The sequence below is a fragment of the Staurois parvus genome, unplaced genomic scaffold (assembly GCF_062004578.1).
Source record: "Staurois parvus isolate SC_StPar_1 unplaced genomic scaffold, SC_StPar_1.0 ptg000020l, whole genome shotgun sequence".
In the NCBI taxonomy this organism is placed as follows: Eukaryota; Metazoa; Chordata; class Amphibia; order Anura; family Ranidae; genus Staurois; species Staurois parvus.
In genome coordinates this window covers 969,764-987,577 of record NW_028317816.1, presented here as the reverse complement: position 1 = coordinate 987,577, position 17,814 = coordinate 969,764, and the positions used below count along the sequence as shown (strand labels likewise).

Below are 17,814 nucleotides of genomic sequence, written 5' to 3'. Positions count from 1 at the left end.
AAATGTGACAGAGCCTGGGAAGCAGGAGTGCAGAGTCAGATGGAAGATGGACTGAGAGGAAGGCTGGAGAGTGTAGCCTGGGAGGGGGCCCCAGGGAATTGAGCCTACCTACAGGCTGGTTGCTGGATGGAAGGATCTCCACTGTGCCACTGTCTCTTTGGGAGGACATCCTGAGTAACAGGGAAGGAGCCAGCCCAGCGAAAGGCCTCAAAGCAGCTACCTACTCACCACACTGGCAGGACAGGACAGTGTGAGTACTCCTACACCCCCTGGGCCAGATAAAGGGAGAGGGTGGTCAGGAGCAAGATCCAACTAGTTCTCATCCGGAACAACTTCATTGCTAGATTTTGGAATCCCTTGCTCAGGGATACCTTCAGTACAGCCAGGTGAAGAGAAAGGATTCATCTGGGATCTGAGGAGGTACACCAAGGGGGCTTAGAGCTCACTTAAAGAGACAGTGGTATTTTTGGATCCACGTTTTTGTACAGTATGGTTGCTAAAATGTTTGTCCTCAAGTTTTGCAGTTCCTTGGGCATCCCATATAACCCCTTATTAAAAACAACTAAAAACAAGCCCAAGGACTGTTTACTGACTACAAGTGTGCAAGTGTGGAAAAAGCGTGTTGCCTGGCTGTGCAGAGCTTAGGGGCACCCAAAGAACTCAGCGGCCCTCAAAAGGTTAGTGCTCCAAATGAAATGAAATTTGGGAGTACAGTCTGATCATACAACTCTTACGATTTACACAGTTTAAAGGCTTTGCAGTTAAAAGGGCCAGGTGATCTTTTGCATCACATTATAGAATGAATATTGGAGACTCTATCTGGTCATATTTTTATTTAGTTTTTTTTGCTTTCCTGTTGTGATTTAGTCTCAACTAAACAATGCACAAGAGTTTTGTATTCAATTTATTGTGTATTCACAATATCCTCTGTTTCTTGACAGGTGGTTCAGCAGGCAATTTAAAGCACTATTTAAAAAGGTAATTTTACTTGAAATGAAGAAAAACCATGCTATGTGTGTTTGTGTGCCATGATGCCACTGAATAGCACCTGAAAGCACTTTGCCAACAAGCATGCACAATATGTAGAGGTTTTAAGATCTGGTAGAAATGCTGGATCACAAAAACAGTAGAACAGGCTGTATTGCAAATCCTCTGCTAGGTCAACAGTTCCCACATACCTTTTCACCTGTTTATCTAGCTGCTTGCTTTGCATTCAGGCTTAATTTAATCTGCATAAAATGTATTGAGTTGACTACCATGGAGGGGTGTTTGTAAATGATATGGGTTTTTGAGGTTGAGACTGTGTACATTATTATGGCACTATAAAACTGGAAATAGTGAAAGTGCACTATTCAGAAAGGATATGGTTTTATATTTAATACACCCGAGTTAGAATTTGCTGCACCTAATGGACGTAACTGTTTATTGGGGACTAGAAGTAAGGAAAATGCTTAGGCAAAAAAAAATCTCATTCATTTAAACCAATTCAATTTCCTAAGAAGGATTTGGGTCCAGTATGTACATTTAAAGCCTTCATCCCATTAAGTTATGCAATTACTATAAGTAATAAATTGGCATCATGAGTGGAATGTAAACACACTCAGGGACCTTCACATACCTCATATAGCATCTTGAGCACACTATGGGTCCAAGACCTGGGGTGCTATAATGTGTAAATCTTGATTTTTGTAGAGTGAATAAAGTGCTACCCATTACCTTCCCAGAGGAATTTTGCAGGTCGTCACTTTTTCTCTAGAAAAAGAAGATGTGAATATTAGAACACTCTGGGCTTTGAGACTTCCAGGGCACTCAACAAGTGAAGTTACGCCAGGTACTTTTAATTATTGAAAGGTTTACTTTTAATAGGTACCCAAGGCAGCAATTAAAATCCATCTGTAAATTGCTAATGCAAGCCAGAAAACATTACAGCAATCCTTAACTTCAAATCTGAGTTTTAATCCTCCTCAATTAAACATTTATTACTGGCTTTTCATATGGTTCCCTCATGCTCCAACATGTGGCTGCTGTGCTTTTTGAATGTGTGAACCAGTAAACATACAGGCCTGTATTGCCATAGCTTGATTTTCAAACAAATTCAGGATAGAAGGATACAGACAGCTATAAGGATTTTGCTAGCTGGACAAGAGGCTGCACAGGAAGAATTATTGGATGAAAAATACACCCATACAGCAAGCTGTATCTGTATAAATGCAAATTATTTGTTTTAAAGCTGTTATCTAGGCAAACAACTGAATACACAATAAAACATAAACTATATATAGATAAACCATTTTAGAATTCTGTTCAGTTTGTCTGGTAAATCAGGCATCCCTGCCAGGCAGCTCAGCACGGTCTGTGCCCTCTGAAGATTGCACTGTAGTTAAAGTGGCATTATAGGTTCTGATTTTTTTTTAAAACATGTCATACTTACCTGCTCTGTGCAGTGGTTTTTCACAGAGCAGTCCCGATCCTCTTCTTCCCAGGTCCACCGCAGGTACTCCTGTAACCTCCCCCTTGACCAGTGCCCCCAATAGCCAGCTGCTTGCTATGGGGGCACTGATGTGTGCTTCCTTTTGACCCTGGCTTTATGTGTCCATAAGATACACAGAGCTACAGCTCAGCCCTGCCCCTGCTCTCTCCTCATTTGCTCACTGGCTGTGATTGACAGCAGTGGAAGCCAATGGCTCCCACTGCTGTCTCTGTCAATGAGGAGAGGGGACAGCCGAGGCTCTGATGCACATCGCTGAATCGAGAGGGGGCTCAAGTAAGTATTAGGGTGGGCTGTGGGGGAAGCAGCACACAGAAGGTTTTTGTACCTTCATGCATAGAATGCATGAAGGTAAACAAAACCTTCTGCCTTTACAGCCACCCACTTTGAGCATGTTCTAAAACATCTGTGATTTTTTTCCAGCTTTGGTTAGAGTAGGGAAGGATTAGAACCCTGACTAAGTGGAAATTCCTTCCACTTTCTAGAGATTTCATCTCACTTTTTATTTCTCATGGCAGAAGTTTAAACTGTTTCCTACTCTATACAAAACTAGAAAAAAAGTTTAGGCTATACATAAACTTTAAGGGGCAGCACCACGCTGATGATCCCTGTGCTCTCCCAACCTGTAAGCATAGGAATCCTCATTGGTTGAGAGGGCTGCATCCTAGAATCCTAGTACTGTTAAGTATAGTGATTATGTTTTTCACTCCTGTCTTGCCCATAATCCCCACTGATCCATGGGTGCAGGGTGTGTGTAGTGAACACCCTGCACCCATGGATGATACGCCACTGCCTCTCACATTCCCACTGCCCACCAGCTCCATCACCAGCAGCGTGTACAAGGCAGTACCACTGCCTGGGACACTGACTCACTCTACATGAAGTCAACGGTGAGCTACTTCCAGTATCGGAGACTGCCTCCTCCTCCTCTCCCAACACTGTCACTGGACAGTGAGCCTCTCAAGGGCCCCCTACTGACCCTGGTTCCTCAGGCAATGCCCGAATGCCCAAATGCTCAGTCAGCCCCTGCCCACTGTCATACCCTCTGCACTTCTCTCATGCATATAGTTCCCCCTGTAATTATCTCTGCACCTTTTTCCGGCACATATTGCCTGCTGTCACAATCTCCTCCTGCAAATATTTTCCCCTGGTACACCTCTCTTGCACATACTGCCTGCTGTCAAACCTTCTGCATTCATCTCCTACACATGCATATAATGCCCGCTAGACACTTCTGTTTGTTACACCCACAACCTTTCCTATTCTGAAATTGACACACTTTTGCTACATATAATACATAGCAAAGGGTTTCCAGAGCACTATAGGTTATCTAAAGAGACAGCAAAGCAAAGCAGTTTGCTTTTTAACTTCCTTTGTCTAATAGAAACATTATCTGTCTGATATGGGAAGAGAAGGAAAAGTAAGATAGGAAGGAGATTTACCCATTCCTTATATCAGCCAAAGTTTATCTGCAAGTAATACAGTATATTATTACTATTGTACCCTTGTACAAATTATTAGTAAGACCTCATCTGGAATATGCAGGTCAATTTTGGACACCAATTCACAAAAAGAACATTGGGGAACTGCAGAAAGTACAAAGAAGGGCAACCAAACTGATAAGAGGCATGGAGGAGCTCAGCTATGAGGAAAGATTAGAGGAACTGGATTTATTCTCTCTTGAGAAGAGGAAATTAAGGAGGGATATGATCAACATGTATAAATACATCAGTGGTTCATATAGTGAACTCGGTGTAGAGTTATTCACCCTGAGGTCATCACAGAGGACAAGGGGGCACTCTTTATGTCTGGAGGAAAAGAAATGTAATCACGGAAACATTTCTTCACAGTAAAAGCTGTGAACACGTGGAATAGACTCCCTCAAGAGTTGGTTCTGGCCAGCTCAATGGATTGCTTTAAAAAAGGCCTGGATTCTTTCTTAGATACACAGAATATAACTGGATACTAATATTCATAAGTAAAGTTGATCCAGGGAATATCTGATTGCCTCTCAGAGGATCAAGAAGGAATTTTTTCCCCTGCAGGAGCAAATTGGATCATGCTTTGCTGGGTTTTTTTTTGCCTTCCTCTGGATCAACTGTGGCTGTAGGATTATAACTTTTTTTTTTTTTTTTTTTTTTTTTTTAATGGTTGAACTGGATGGACTTTTGTCTTTTTTCAGCCAGACTAACTATGTAACTATGTATACATTACATTTTCAAATATATGCCATTACATAAAGTTGCCATAAAATGTCAATAAATTCCTTAATATAAATACCATTTGAATTTTCAGCTTGTAATTCTCATTCCTATATCCTTCTAAAGCTTCCTCCGTATAAATGTATTTGTGTTATCAAACTCCCCCTTTTGGTGCCTAAAAATCTAAACTTACCCATAAAAGGGGGGAATGGACAAGGTGTGATAGATGTACTGATTTTACCCACCTAATACAGCCTTGATGTCTCATTATTTTCCAATGTATTTAATTGTATTAGTGTAAAGCAATATTAAACCCAAAAGCAAACATTTGTTATAGTGCAGTTTACCGATTCTTAGATGTGATGGCTACATTCATTTTCTTTTTTAGGCTTTCTTTCTTCTATTTTCATCTCCAGTCGGAAAGTATGTTGTTTTTTTAAAAGAACAAGCTCTCCAGCAGAATGTATCAGTACGGGGATGTGACCATTTAACACTGACAGGGATGCTTACCATGATCAGCTGTTATTTATTCATGTAAACCCTTTCTCCTAAAAGGGCCAAAACTGTTTGCTGTAACTGATTATAAACTGTGAGCTGGAGTTTGGCTTCAATTTGTTAGTGTATTTAAATCTCCTACAACATTTAACACTCCCCTCCACCCAGAATGACAGTGCTGCCGTCTGCTGTGCCCCCTGTGCTCATTCATCCAGAATGAAGGAGCTCTAATACAGGAGGCATGTTACTTGCCAGATCACCAAATGAAAACAAAGGGAGAAAAGAAAACCAATGCAGCCACCGCATCTAAGGACTAGTAAGCTTCAATATATCACATTTTTGCTTTTGGTTTTAATACCATTTTAACTTTGTTTTCATTTTACATTTCAGTTTGGCACGGAATCAAGAAATTGACAAACCCGTGGTTGTTTTCTACGGATTGATTGGCAATGATGTCTGCAATAAGTAAGTTTCATACAGAGAACATAACTGTCTATTCATGAAACTGTAAGGAAAAGGGATATAAGCAATCATACAGTCATTCACAAGGCTCTATTTGCTGTAATTTTAACAGTTACAAGTAGAGGAAATGAAAGAGTTCAAAAGCTTGAAGGATAAAGGCAAAGCCCTATAAATAACCTATACAAACCATGGAAGTAGCTGGTATGATTGACTAAGGTGAACTGAGCAGCATTGTACAATGAATACATAATCAAAAGGAACATTTAGAGCAGAAATCCTGCCAACTGATATGTCTCTTTTCCAAGCACTTCATGAGTATTTCACTTATCTATAATAGACACATCCTTATAGATAGGACAGCAGATTAAGAGGCCAACACTTCAAATATAAGACCACCATTCAAACAACTGGGCCTTACTGAGAGGGTCGATCACAGCAGACACCATGGACCTCAGTGTATGTATTATAATGATGTTACAAAATATAGCACCATTACGGCAGTGCTAGCAGAGGTTTAGGATGAGCAATCCTGCTGCCAGTGCATCAAATAGAACAACAATGGGCATGGAAAGCCTCCCCATAAGAGAAAAGTTAAAGTGTTGCTAAACCCCGGACCCTGCTTTCACTATATCTGGTCTCCCACAGCACACAGAACATGGAAGTGCAATTATTTTACTAAATATAAACTGCTAAATATCTGTTCTCATCAGCAGTTAGAGCAGTCTTGTGACTTCTTTCAGTGTCCAGCTGAGCACTGGTTAAAGCTTGTAGGAGGAGTTTTCTGCTGTAGGAGGATACAGATAACTTGACGTCTGTCTGGACAGTGCTGATTGACCCTGTGCTGATCACATGCACTCTCCCAAGAAAAAAGAAAAAAAAAAGACTCTCTAGCAATACACACCAAACTGAGCATGTGCATGCCTACGGTTCAGTCTGGAGATAAGTAGTCACTTGAAAAAGGGGAGGAACAGAGAAGCCAGGGTCAAACAGACTTTTTACACAATGCAGAGGATTAACCCCATAGGCTCCACAGTAAGTATAACAAGCATGCTTTACTGCATATACAGACTAATTTTACGGTTGTGGGTTTAGTAACACTTTAACACTAGGTAAAATTATTATAACCCACACTTTTCAACATATTAACACCTTGGAAACAGTGAAAATTCCTGCAAGTTATATAATTATGTGACATCAGAGGTTAATTTACTTACCCTAGGTTCAAATCTGTACGGGTGGTGTCACTGCGGATCCGCACGAAAATCTGTGCAGCCACATCACCTGCACAGAGAAATGCGAACCCGCGGGTGGGTGCCATTAGTTCTAATGGCATGCCGCCTGCACTGGAAAAAGCAACCGTACTGGGTACCGAGGTTCCTGTGCGGGCTGTGTTTTCCAAAGAAGTGCAGGGACTTCTTCCCTGCATGTCACGGGGCACGGGAGTCCATTCAAATGAATTATCTCTTGTGCCCGTGCAAAACGCGGCCGCCTATATGTGAACCAGGTGTAAAACTGGAGAGTGCAAAATCTGGTGCAGCTGTGCATGGTAGCCAATCAGCTTCTAACCTTAGATGTTCAATTAAGCTTTGACAATAAGCCCTGGTTCACACGGGTGTGACTTCAGGTGCGACATGTGATTTATAAATCGCACCTAAAGTCGCATCTAATGTATTTCTATGGCACTGTCTTAACCACTTCCCAACCGGCCGTTGTATATAAACGGCCGGACGGTGGCACTGCAGGGTCGGGTGACTGTTTATAAACGGCCTCCCTGCAACTTGCTTGTGCGCGCTCCCCGGGAGCACGCAGCACCACGATCCGGTGCCCACTGTGTCCTCCGGACACAGTGAAACACCGATCGTCTGTACGAGGTCCCGATCATGTGATTGGCCAATCAGTGATCACATGCACTTCTGACATCATTGCTTACTACATGTGAAATCTGTGAATGATCACAGAGGTCACATGGTACAAGGCTATGCACAACAGCCTTGTACCATGTGACAAGCTGTGACCAATCACAGCTCACTCAGTAGTTCTCAATGGCTACAAGAATGCAGACAGAGAGAAAGAGAAATGATTTCTTTTACATCCTATATGGGTTTAAAAGCAATCAGTGTAAAAAAAAATAAAAAATCTTCATCACCCCCCAAAAGTAGTAAAGTGTCACCATGGTGATACTGTACTGCTAGGGTGACAGTATGTAAAAAATAAATAAATAAATAATAATATAAAAAAAAAATAAAAATGTAAAAAAAAATGTTTAAAAATTATAATTTTTGGTTATAAACTAATTTGGCTTATTTATTTATTTTTACTAAAAAGATAACAGAATAAATTTTGGCCAAGATTTATGATGAAATATTATTTACTTGCAAACTTTTATAAGAAAAACACTTTTTTTCAAAATTTTTGCACATTTTCATTTACATAGCAAAAAAAATTAAAATCCCAGTGGTGAATAAATACCACCAAAATAAAGTTTTATCTGTCTCAAAAAAATGGTAAAAAATTCATATGGGTACAGTGTTGCATGACCGTGCAATTGTCATTCAAAGTGTGATAACGCTGAAAGCTGAAAATTGCCCTGGTCAGGAAGGGGATAAAAGTGTCCAGACTGGAAGTGGTTAATCAGTGCGATATGAAGTAGTGTGATTTCAAAATTAGTTCCTGCACTAGTTTTTTCAGATTTCATTGCAACTTGCATTGACTTCTGTTAAATGAGGTTGCACGCCACAGTGAAATCGGAGGCACAAATCATACTGATCTGCAGTTTTGAAATCGCACTACTTCAAGTGAAGTAGCTCAATTTCAAAGTCGCATTCAGTGTGAACCAGGGCTTAAACCTGGAAGCTGATTGGTTTCTTAGCAGAGCTGCACCAGATTTTGCACTCTCCCGTTTTAGTAAATGAACCCCACTGACACAATAGTGACATACAGTATATAGCTTCTGCCAGTTATAGACCATGTGCAGCTCTCTGACCACCCAAGCTGTTTAGTGAACAGAAATATCATGAATCACATTCTACATAAACTTCACACCTGCATAAACTATGATCGCTTGGACATATCTGGTACCAAAGGTAATTTACAGTTTGGATAAACACCCCAGCCTTGTCATAATGGACAGACTCTAAAGGCAAAAACCATATCTGAATGGGGATTTGAGATCATACACAGAAATAGCTCAGATGTCACACTCCCAGTGGTGACAGTTCTCACCATTCACCGGTGTCAGAGGTCTAACCATTAACCAGTGTCTCTCACTGCTGACTATTATTATAAGGGATGCTGTATGCAACCATGGCATCTTCAGACTTATTTTGGAATCCCATGTTCTAATACAACTTTTTTTTATAGTTTGATATTGGTACATCTTTTACTAACCATGTTGAGTCATGCTCTCACCAGGCACCCAATCACTAAACGCCTTTATTCTGCCTACAAAGTTTTGTACAAACATTATACCGAATAGTGAGAAAAAAACCATAAGTGTAACAAATGCCGAACAGATAATTGGTGTAAAGTAGATATAGTATTAAAGTGTTACTAAACACACAACAGTAAAGTCAGTCTGTATATGCAGTAAAGCAAGCTTGCCACTGTGGAACCTAATTGGTTAATCCTCCGCATTGTGTAAAAAGGATGTTTGATCCTCACTTCTCTGATCCCCCCCTTCTTCCAATGTCCCCCTCTTACCTCCTGATAAGACATACCGTGTGGAGACACTCTGCACATGCTCAGGTGTGTATTGCTAGAGATGTATTTTTTATTTCTTGGGTGAGTGCATGTTATCAGCACAGGGCCAATCAGCACTGTCCAGACAGAGGTCAGGGGTTCTGCATTCTGCTAGAGCAGAAAGAAAACTCCTCCCACAAGCATTAACCAGCGCTCTGCTGAACACTGATAGAAGTCACAAGACTGAAAATTATAAATATAACTCAAGTGCTTACTATGGTCAATACACAATATAAATGAATAAATAAGTAAATAGGTATAATATAAATGCTGTAGCTACTGGTGCACACAACTCATGTCTCAGTAGGCTAAATAGTGAAATAATGTAAGTGAAAAAAAGTGCTGAGCTACGTATACAAAAATGCACATTTCCTATAAAATATAACTAAAAACCAAAAACTCAAGAGAATGTGACCCAAAAAAATATACTGCTCAAAAAAAATATTTATATCAACCAAAGTCCAATCAATTATGTGTTCTTCTGTGAACCCCCCTGCAGGGGCGGACAGACAACTCATGGGGCCCCCAGGCAATAGGGGATCATGGGGCCCCTATGTCCTTGCCCAAACTCAAAAAAGCCTATGCTAAAGGTACCAGGGGCATCTCATGGGGCCCCCTACTGACCCTGGGCCCTCAGGCAGTGCCCGAGTTTCCAAATGGTCAGTCCGCCCCTGTCCCCCTGGAGATAACGACCACCGGGTAAACTGTCACAGGATTCCAGTGCAAACTATCCTCCACCATAAATCTGCTCTTCTCCAGCGGTGTGACCTCAGATTATACAATGTTTTGGTCTAACTGCACTTTTGGTCCCAAACATATGGACTCTGAAGATCAACTTGCTGAATAATAGCTCCAAGAATGACCCCTCCAGATAACCGCCTAAGGGTCAGACGTATAAACAAAAGCTCAACATAGTGCTTTATCCTTTAAAAACTTTTATTGCACAATAAACCATAAGAAATGAACTCACATTCTGGAGGTGTATACTGCACCAGGTATGATGAACATCCAGTAATGTACTTCTTTAGGCACAAGATGGCAGTATCATCCCCAGCAGCATAGACCAGTCCAGGCTCCAAAAACGTCATCACACTTTGTATTGCAAGGCAAGGGCCCATGTTTTGATCTTCAGAGTCCATACGTTTGGGAGCAAAAGTGCAGTTAGACCAAAACATTGTATAATGTCAGGTCACACTGTTGGAGGTGAGCAGATTTATGGTGGAGGATAGTTTGGTCGTTATCTCCAGGGGGGTTCACAGAAGAACACATAATTGATTGGACTTTGGTTGATATATTTTTTTTGAGTAGTATATTTTTTTGAGTAACATTATCTCTGTTCTTTTGAGTTCGCTGTCCTGAGTTTTTGGTTTTTAGTAATATTTTATAGGAATTGTGCATTTTTGTATATGTAGCACAGCACTTCTTTTCACTTACAGAAGTCACAGGACTGCTCAAACTGCTGATGAGAAAAGGTGTTTAATAGTTTATATTTACTAAAATAATTGCATTTATAGGTAGTGTGTACTGTGGGAGACCAGATATAATGAATGCAGGGTCCTGGGTTTAGTAATACTTTAAGATTCAGAAACTATAACTCCTGTTTATAGTTCACAACACTACTCCCACTATATAAAACAGTCCTCAGTCAGAGTAGGAAACATCCTACTTCAGTGTGGATGTTCAATTTATGAGTCTGGTCTAAATGCAGCTGGCTAAAAAAACTCTAGTGGTATTGTGGGATTGGTTTACCTTACTCTTACATTACAATGAACAGTGGTGTCATCTGTCAAAAAGTCAGTTGGGATCCAATCATCTCTTTGTGTTTTTCTCAACAGCTTATAAAAATTGTGCTTTTCTTGAACTTCAGCAGGCCCAGAAGCATCAGTCGTTTCAACTGGGACCCATGTTGGCCTGGCCCTGTAACTTTTAGTATATGCAATCTTGAAACACAATCTTAAACCAAACAGTGAGACCCAGTGATTTGTTATAATCCACTTTATCAACTCATAGAAGATAACTTGGATCCTGCACTAACTATTGCAAAACATCTTCATTAGTAATATCACTCCATTAAACACAGGCACAGAAAGTCAAATTTCTGACATTCGTATTGTGCACATTTTCTCAAAACTGTTGGACATGGCTTTAAGAAAGTGCCATGTGCATGAAAAAATAATGAGGTTAGTTTACTAAAATTGGAGAGTGCTACATCTGGTGCAGCTGTGCATGGTAGCCAATGAGCTTCTAAATTCAGCTTGTTCAATGAAGCTTTGACAATAAAACCTGGAAGCGGATTGGCTTCTATGGAGAGCTGCACCAGATTTTGCCCTCTCCATCTTTAGTAAATCAACCCCCATATGTCTGAAAGTCAAATTTATTTCTGTACCTGTTTTTTCATGGAATGATAGTAAAGATGAATTGCACCCATGTCCACCCATTCCCAAATCATTTGTTCCCAATAAGGCAATTATCTTTTATTTGGGAAGAGCATAATCTCTAGCCCAGGAAATACTGCGTGGTCCTTTCTCCCCCGCCATTCCTCCACTGCACATACAGTGAAAGAAATAAGTATTTGATCCCCTGCTGATTTCTAATGTTTGCCCACTCACAAAGAAATGATCAGTCTAAAAATCGAATGGTAGGTGTATTCTAATACTGAGGGACAGAAGAGCAACAAAAAACTCAAAAGAAATGCATGTCTAACAAATTATGCACTGATTTACTGAGGGAAATAAGTATTTGATCCCCTTCACAAAACATGACTTGGTACTTGGTGGCAAATCCCTTGCTGGCAATCACAGAGGTCAGACATTTCCTGTAGTTGGCCACCAGGTTTGCACACTTATCAGGAGGGATTTTGGCCTACTCCAAGAGGCAGATCCTCTCCAAGTCATTAAGGTTTGGCAACTCGAACTTTCAATTCCCTCCATTAAGGTCTGGAGACTGGCTAGGCCACTGCAGGACCTTAATGTGCTTCTTCTTGAGCCACTCCTTTGTTGCCTTGGCCGTGTGTTTTGGGTCATTGTCTTTCTGGAACACCCATCCACAACCCATTTTCAATGCCCTGGCTGAGGGAAGAAGGTGCTCACCCAAGATTTGACAGTACATTGCCCCGCCCATCGTCCCTTTGATACGGTGCAGTTGTCCTGTCCCCTTAGCAGAAAAACACCCCCAAAGCAAAATGTTTCCACAACCATATCTGACAGTTGGAATGGTGTTTTCTTGGGGTCATAGGCAGCATTCCTCCTCCTCCAAACACGGCGAGTTGAGATGATGCCAAAGAGCTTGATTTTGGTCTCATCTGACCACAAAACTTTCAACCAGTCCTCCTCTGCATCATTCAGATATTCAGTGGCAAACTTCAGACAGGCCTGGACATGTGCTTTCTTGAGCAGAGGGACCTTGCGGCACTGCAGGATTTCAATCCTTGTTGGCGTAGTGTGTTACCAATTGTTTTTTTGGTGACTGTGGTCCCAGCTGCCTCCGTCCCTCTGTTACAATACACCTACCATTCAATTTTTAGACTGATAATTGTGAGTGGGCAAACATTCAAAATCAGCAGGGGATCAAATACTTATTTATTTCACTGTACCATTCCACATCGCCATCTTCACCAGGACCTGGCTGTCTCCTTCGGGTTCTTGCTACTGGCCTCCTAATGACGAGGCTAAGTAAATAGGGAATAAAAACATTTGTAAAAATGCATTTGCTGTGGTGGAAAGTGTTATTATTGTGTCCACTTTACCAACATAGAAGTTTTGAAATGGTGAATGCAGAATTCAAGCTGCCCTTTGACAGTGGCTGGGGAAAAGAGTACTGAAGTGGGTACAGTAATAGTCCTTAGTGATTGGCAGTTCTTGAAGTAATGTGTGTACTGTTTGTGCTGTCTGCACTAATTTAATTATAATGAAGGCAGGCAGTTCTGACGCTACACTCATTACTGCAAGTGCTGCTTGACATAGAAGATTGCAGGGGAGGAGGAAAAATCGCATTTATTTGACTTTTTTTTTTTTTTTCAAACAAAAGTTGCACAACAGCTAAAAACATATCTATTTTACTTGCATTCTAGTCATGCAGATACACTTAAATATATGACGACACCTGATGAGATGAAAGCTGATGTGATGGAGGATCTTCAATACCTAGATACCCATTTACCAAATGGAAGCCATGTAATTTTAATGTCACTAGCTGACGGACGATTCCTCTGGGACTCCTTACATGACAGATATCACCCCATTGGTAATTAACATTCATGACAATACTATTTCACCTTCAATATCTCGTAGATTGTAAGCTCGAAAGAGCAGGGCCCTTGAACCCCTTGTGTATTGTTTTGTTACTGTATTGTCTCATGTACTGTCCCCCACTATAATGTACAGCGCTGAGCAAACCTTTTGGCGCTATATAAATACTGTATAATAATAATAATTATATGTAGATTTATAAACTGAATATTTGTATTCATCATCAGCTTAAATTATCAAATGACTATCTACATTTCTTTTTGTTTTTTTTTTTAATGCAGGACAGTTAAACAAGGATGTCACATATGCGCAATTCTATGATTTCCTGAGCTGTCTTTCGGTAAAAAAAATAATACATTTAAATGTATCAAGTGACAGGTAGTCACATACTGAAATAATATAAAAATATAAAGGTGGAGTATCTGGAAATAGATTTAATGCATTTCTTGATATTTCATATAAGCCTCTAATGTTTCTTTTTGTGTTTCATTGTTTCAGCTATAAAATGTCAATTTTTCAGTTTTATTCAGTTGATTTGAAATGACTGTCTCTCTGGGGTTTATTTACTAAAGCTGGAGAGTCCAAAATCAGACTCCCTTCTGCATAGAAACCAATAAGCTTCCAGGTTTCATTGCCAAAGCTTCATTGAACAAGCTGAGGTTAGAAGCTGATTGGTTTCTATGCAGAAGGGAGTCTGATTTTGGACTCTCCAGCTTTAGTAAATAAACCCCTTTGTCACAACAACACTGTTCGGGAAGTTCTGGAAGTTTTGTAACTGAAAGATGTTTTCCATATATTTAACTGCTTGCCAAATGAAATTTGCGTCCTTTTGTTTCCCACAAATAGAGTTTGCTTTCTATGGTATTTGATCGCCTCTGCGTTTTTTATTTTTTGCACTATAAAAAAAAATTCCAACAATTTTGAGGAAAAAACTATATTTTGACTTTTTGCTATTAAACATGTCCAGTAAAAAAATGTTAAAACTCAAATTACGTCATAAATGTACGTAAATGTAAAATGTATTCAGCTACATGTCTTTGCTAAAAAAAAATCCCAATACGTGTAAATTAATTGGTTTACAGGAAATTTTCTTTTACAAATGGCGGTAGAGTTACTGGAATTTTTTTGTTTACTAATAATGGCGGCAATCAGCGACTTATTGCGGGACAGCGGCGGGCATTCTGACACTGGGGGGGAACTGACTTGGTGTCACTGACATGCCCAGTAACACCAATACAGTGATCAGTGCTAAAAAAAAAAGCACTGACACTGTACTAATGGCACTGGGCAGGAAGGGGTTAACATGAGGGGCGGTCAAAGGGTTAACTGTGTGCTGGGAGTGTTTTAGTGGGTGATGGTGTGTAATCACCAGCCGACAGCCACGGCCGCGAATGGGTCTCCTACCCAGAAATGCAAAACCACGTATATTTGCGCACCCCTTCCACCCTGTAGCAGTATATCTGCTATAGGGCGGCAGGGATGTGGTTAAAGTGGTTGTAAACATCTGACACAAAATATGAACAAACCATATCCCTCTATAGTGTGTACTTGTTTCAGTCCAGAGTACTAGGTGCCATTTCTGTCTGCTGCCTCATTCCTCTACTACTTGTACGAGTCACTTCTGATTTTCCTGACACCATGAGAAAAAAAGATGACAGGGGAGGGAGTTCCAGCACACAGTTTGTGATTGATGGCCTCATCTCTATTCCTGTGTGCTGTGTGAAGGAGATGTGTCCCTTCTGCCCAATGAGCTTTCACTGAGCTCTGCAGATTGTAACTTCAGCTCCCTGCCCCCTGCTTTCAGAAAGCTAAGACAAGCTGTGTAAATTCTGGATTTGAATGACTGTAGAGAAGAGAGGGCTGCAGATAAACAGGTATACTTTATGTAAGAGGACTTGTGTATCACCTGAGGCTTGTCACTTCACTGGGTATATGTAAGAGCTTTTATATATATATATATATATATATATATAAAGGTGCAGCGCTAAAATATGACAAAATATATTAAAATTCAGTACAGTAAAACTAACAAATGAATATGGCGCTTATTGAGGCGCACAAATGAGAAATAATATTGCACAGTCTAATGAGCAGAGATGTGTGGAAAGACGTGCAGGCTTGACTCGGGTAGGCCAGCAATACAAGTGGTTAAACTCCAACTTTATAGGTAATTTTCATAATGATAATCCTCGTAATGTGACTCCGTGCAGCAATGTATAAAATGCGCACTCACCAGATGCACATAGGTTATGCGTATTGAACCAATATAACTCTGCAGGGGCCCCTTTAAATGGAACAGCCAGCCAGCCTGGAGCAAGGATCCCTCATCTGGACACCAGCTTCAAATGCAGCCACGCTTCCTCTGGGGGTCTCCAAAAGCAGTTGGCTCAGAGCCAGGCAATATATGGAAAAGCCGTATAGTGTAGAATACAAATAAATGGTATAGGCCAGATAAGGTGATAGTGTAAACCTAGTCCTAAATATCCAAAGGATATCAAGTCACAAGCTGTGTTGGGTGAAATTATGTTTGAAGATACATATCCATACTATTCCATCAGTATGTCATTTCAACAAGTTTAGGATAATGATTTCAATTTTTAACCAAACCATCATTTGCTTTATGTTTAGATGAACCCTTGCGTAGGTTGGATGAACAAAAATGACACACTCCGAAATCTAACCACAGAGGTAATAATCAGTATAAATCAAGAAAGGCCTAAACCTACAAGCACTAGGAATTAAGAAGGTCATCACACGTGTGTGTGCTCACATGTCTGTATGTAGAACAAGAACCATACATGAAAGGCCTTACTAAATGCACTTGCCAATTGTGGCAAGATTAGGGTTAAAAATTCCTGGTTTTTCCAATTATTTGTCAATAAATGGACTTCTTAAGAAAATGCCAGTACCATTCACCTTTTGAAGTCCTCATGCACACTGGACGTTTTTACAGCGGATTGTTTTGGATTGTTTTTGGATTTTGACGATTTTTTTCTACAGCTAGTAAACCCCCCAGCATTTTATCCTATGTGTCCGTGCACACATAGTCTGTAATCAATATTTTTTGGCTGGAAAAAACCCCAGGACTAGTGGGTATTTTTAGCTGTAAAAACACTCTAACGCTGACAAACATGGCAAAACGTGGTAAAACACCATAAACCGGTGTTTTTGGACATTTTTTTTACCAATATAATTTTTTCGGGGGTAAAAAAAATGCTAAAAAATGCAAACACGCAAAATCGTGGGAAAAAGCAGCAAAATGCCGGTAAACGTTAATGCAAAAACGCTAACAAAAGCTGAAAAACTCAAGTTTTTAACGTGACTTTACACAGATAACGTTACCAGTGTTATCAAAACGTCCCGTGTGCATGAGGACTAAAAAATCTAGACTTTCTTTATAATTAAAAGTTTTGTGTAAGGCCCCATGTACACGGGACTCTTCTGAATGATGGAAACTGCTGGAAAACGTAAGCTAAAAAATGTCTGTTTAGCCGCGTTTGCATAGCACGTTTATGCGCGTTTGCGTTTAGAAGTGTTTTTTAAAGATAACCTCAGTAGACCTTTCAAAATGCCCAGAATGCACTGAAAAACAGTAAAAAATTAACTATTTCAGACATTTTGAGAGAAATAGAGAGAGCAGAAGCAGAGAGAGCAGTATTTGTTGAGATTAGCTGTCTTTTTTTTTTGTGGTGTTTGGATGTGTTCCAGCTCATTTCTGTGCAGAAATGATTGCAGCAGAGCCTAACATATTTTCTTTCATGCGAAACCTCAAAGTATGGTATACCAGGTCCATTTGAGTACCGGGAAAACGCTTTGCATGCATTTTTCATGATGAAAAAAGGCTCTGGACAGCATCTGGAAATGGAAGAGTTAAAAAAAATGTTCAAACGTAAACGCTTATAAACGTGGTTTACAAGCTTTTGGCGTTTGAAAACGTTATAAAATCTACTCCTGAACACAAGTTTTCTGCATTCAAAAAAAGACTGTAAACTCAACTGCCTGTAAACGATGTAATGTACATGGACACATAGGAAAACATTAGGGGGAGTTCAGGGGCTGCTGGAAAAAACGCTGAACAGCTCCTAAACGTGAGTTTATCAGCTGCAGTGTACATGAGCCCTTAGAATGTAGGTTAGGATAACACAAAATCTGCAAAGGGAGAGATTTACTAAGACTGATGCAC

At 40.2% G+C, this 17,814-nt stretch overlaps 1 protein-coding gene across 2 annotated transcripts in view; it reads left to right on the top strand.

The window, feature by feature from the left end:
• AOAH (acyloxyacyl hydrolase) overlaps window positions 1-17,814 on the top strand; it is a 202,443-nt gene that overhangs the window by 172,732 nt on the left and 11,897 nt on the right. The window contains exons 14-18 of one of the 2 annotated variants that reach the window (XM_089687006.1): window positions 942-978; window positions 5,575-5,649; window positions 13,454-13,626; window positions 13,913-13,971; window positions 16,260-16,319. In XM_089687006.1, the coding sequence (XP_089543132.1) occupies window positions 942-978; window positions 5,575-5,649; window positions 13,454-13,626; window positions 13,913-13,971; window positions 16,260-16,319 (404 nt within the window). The remainder of the gene's footprint in view (window positions 1-941; window positions 979-5,574; window positions 5,650-13,453; window positions 13,627-13,912; window positions 13,972-16,259; window positions 16,320-17,814) is intronic. The other variant, XM_089687015.1, reaches the window with a different exon arrangement.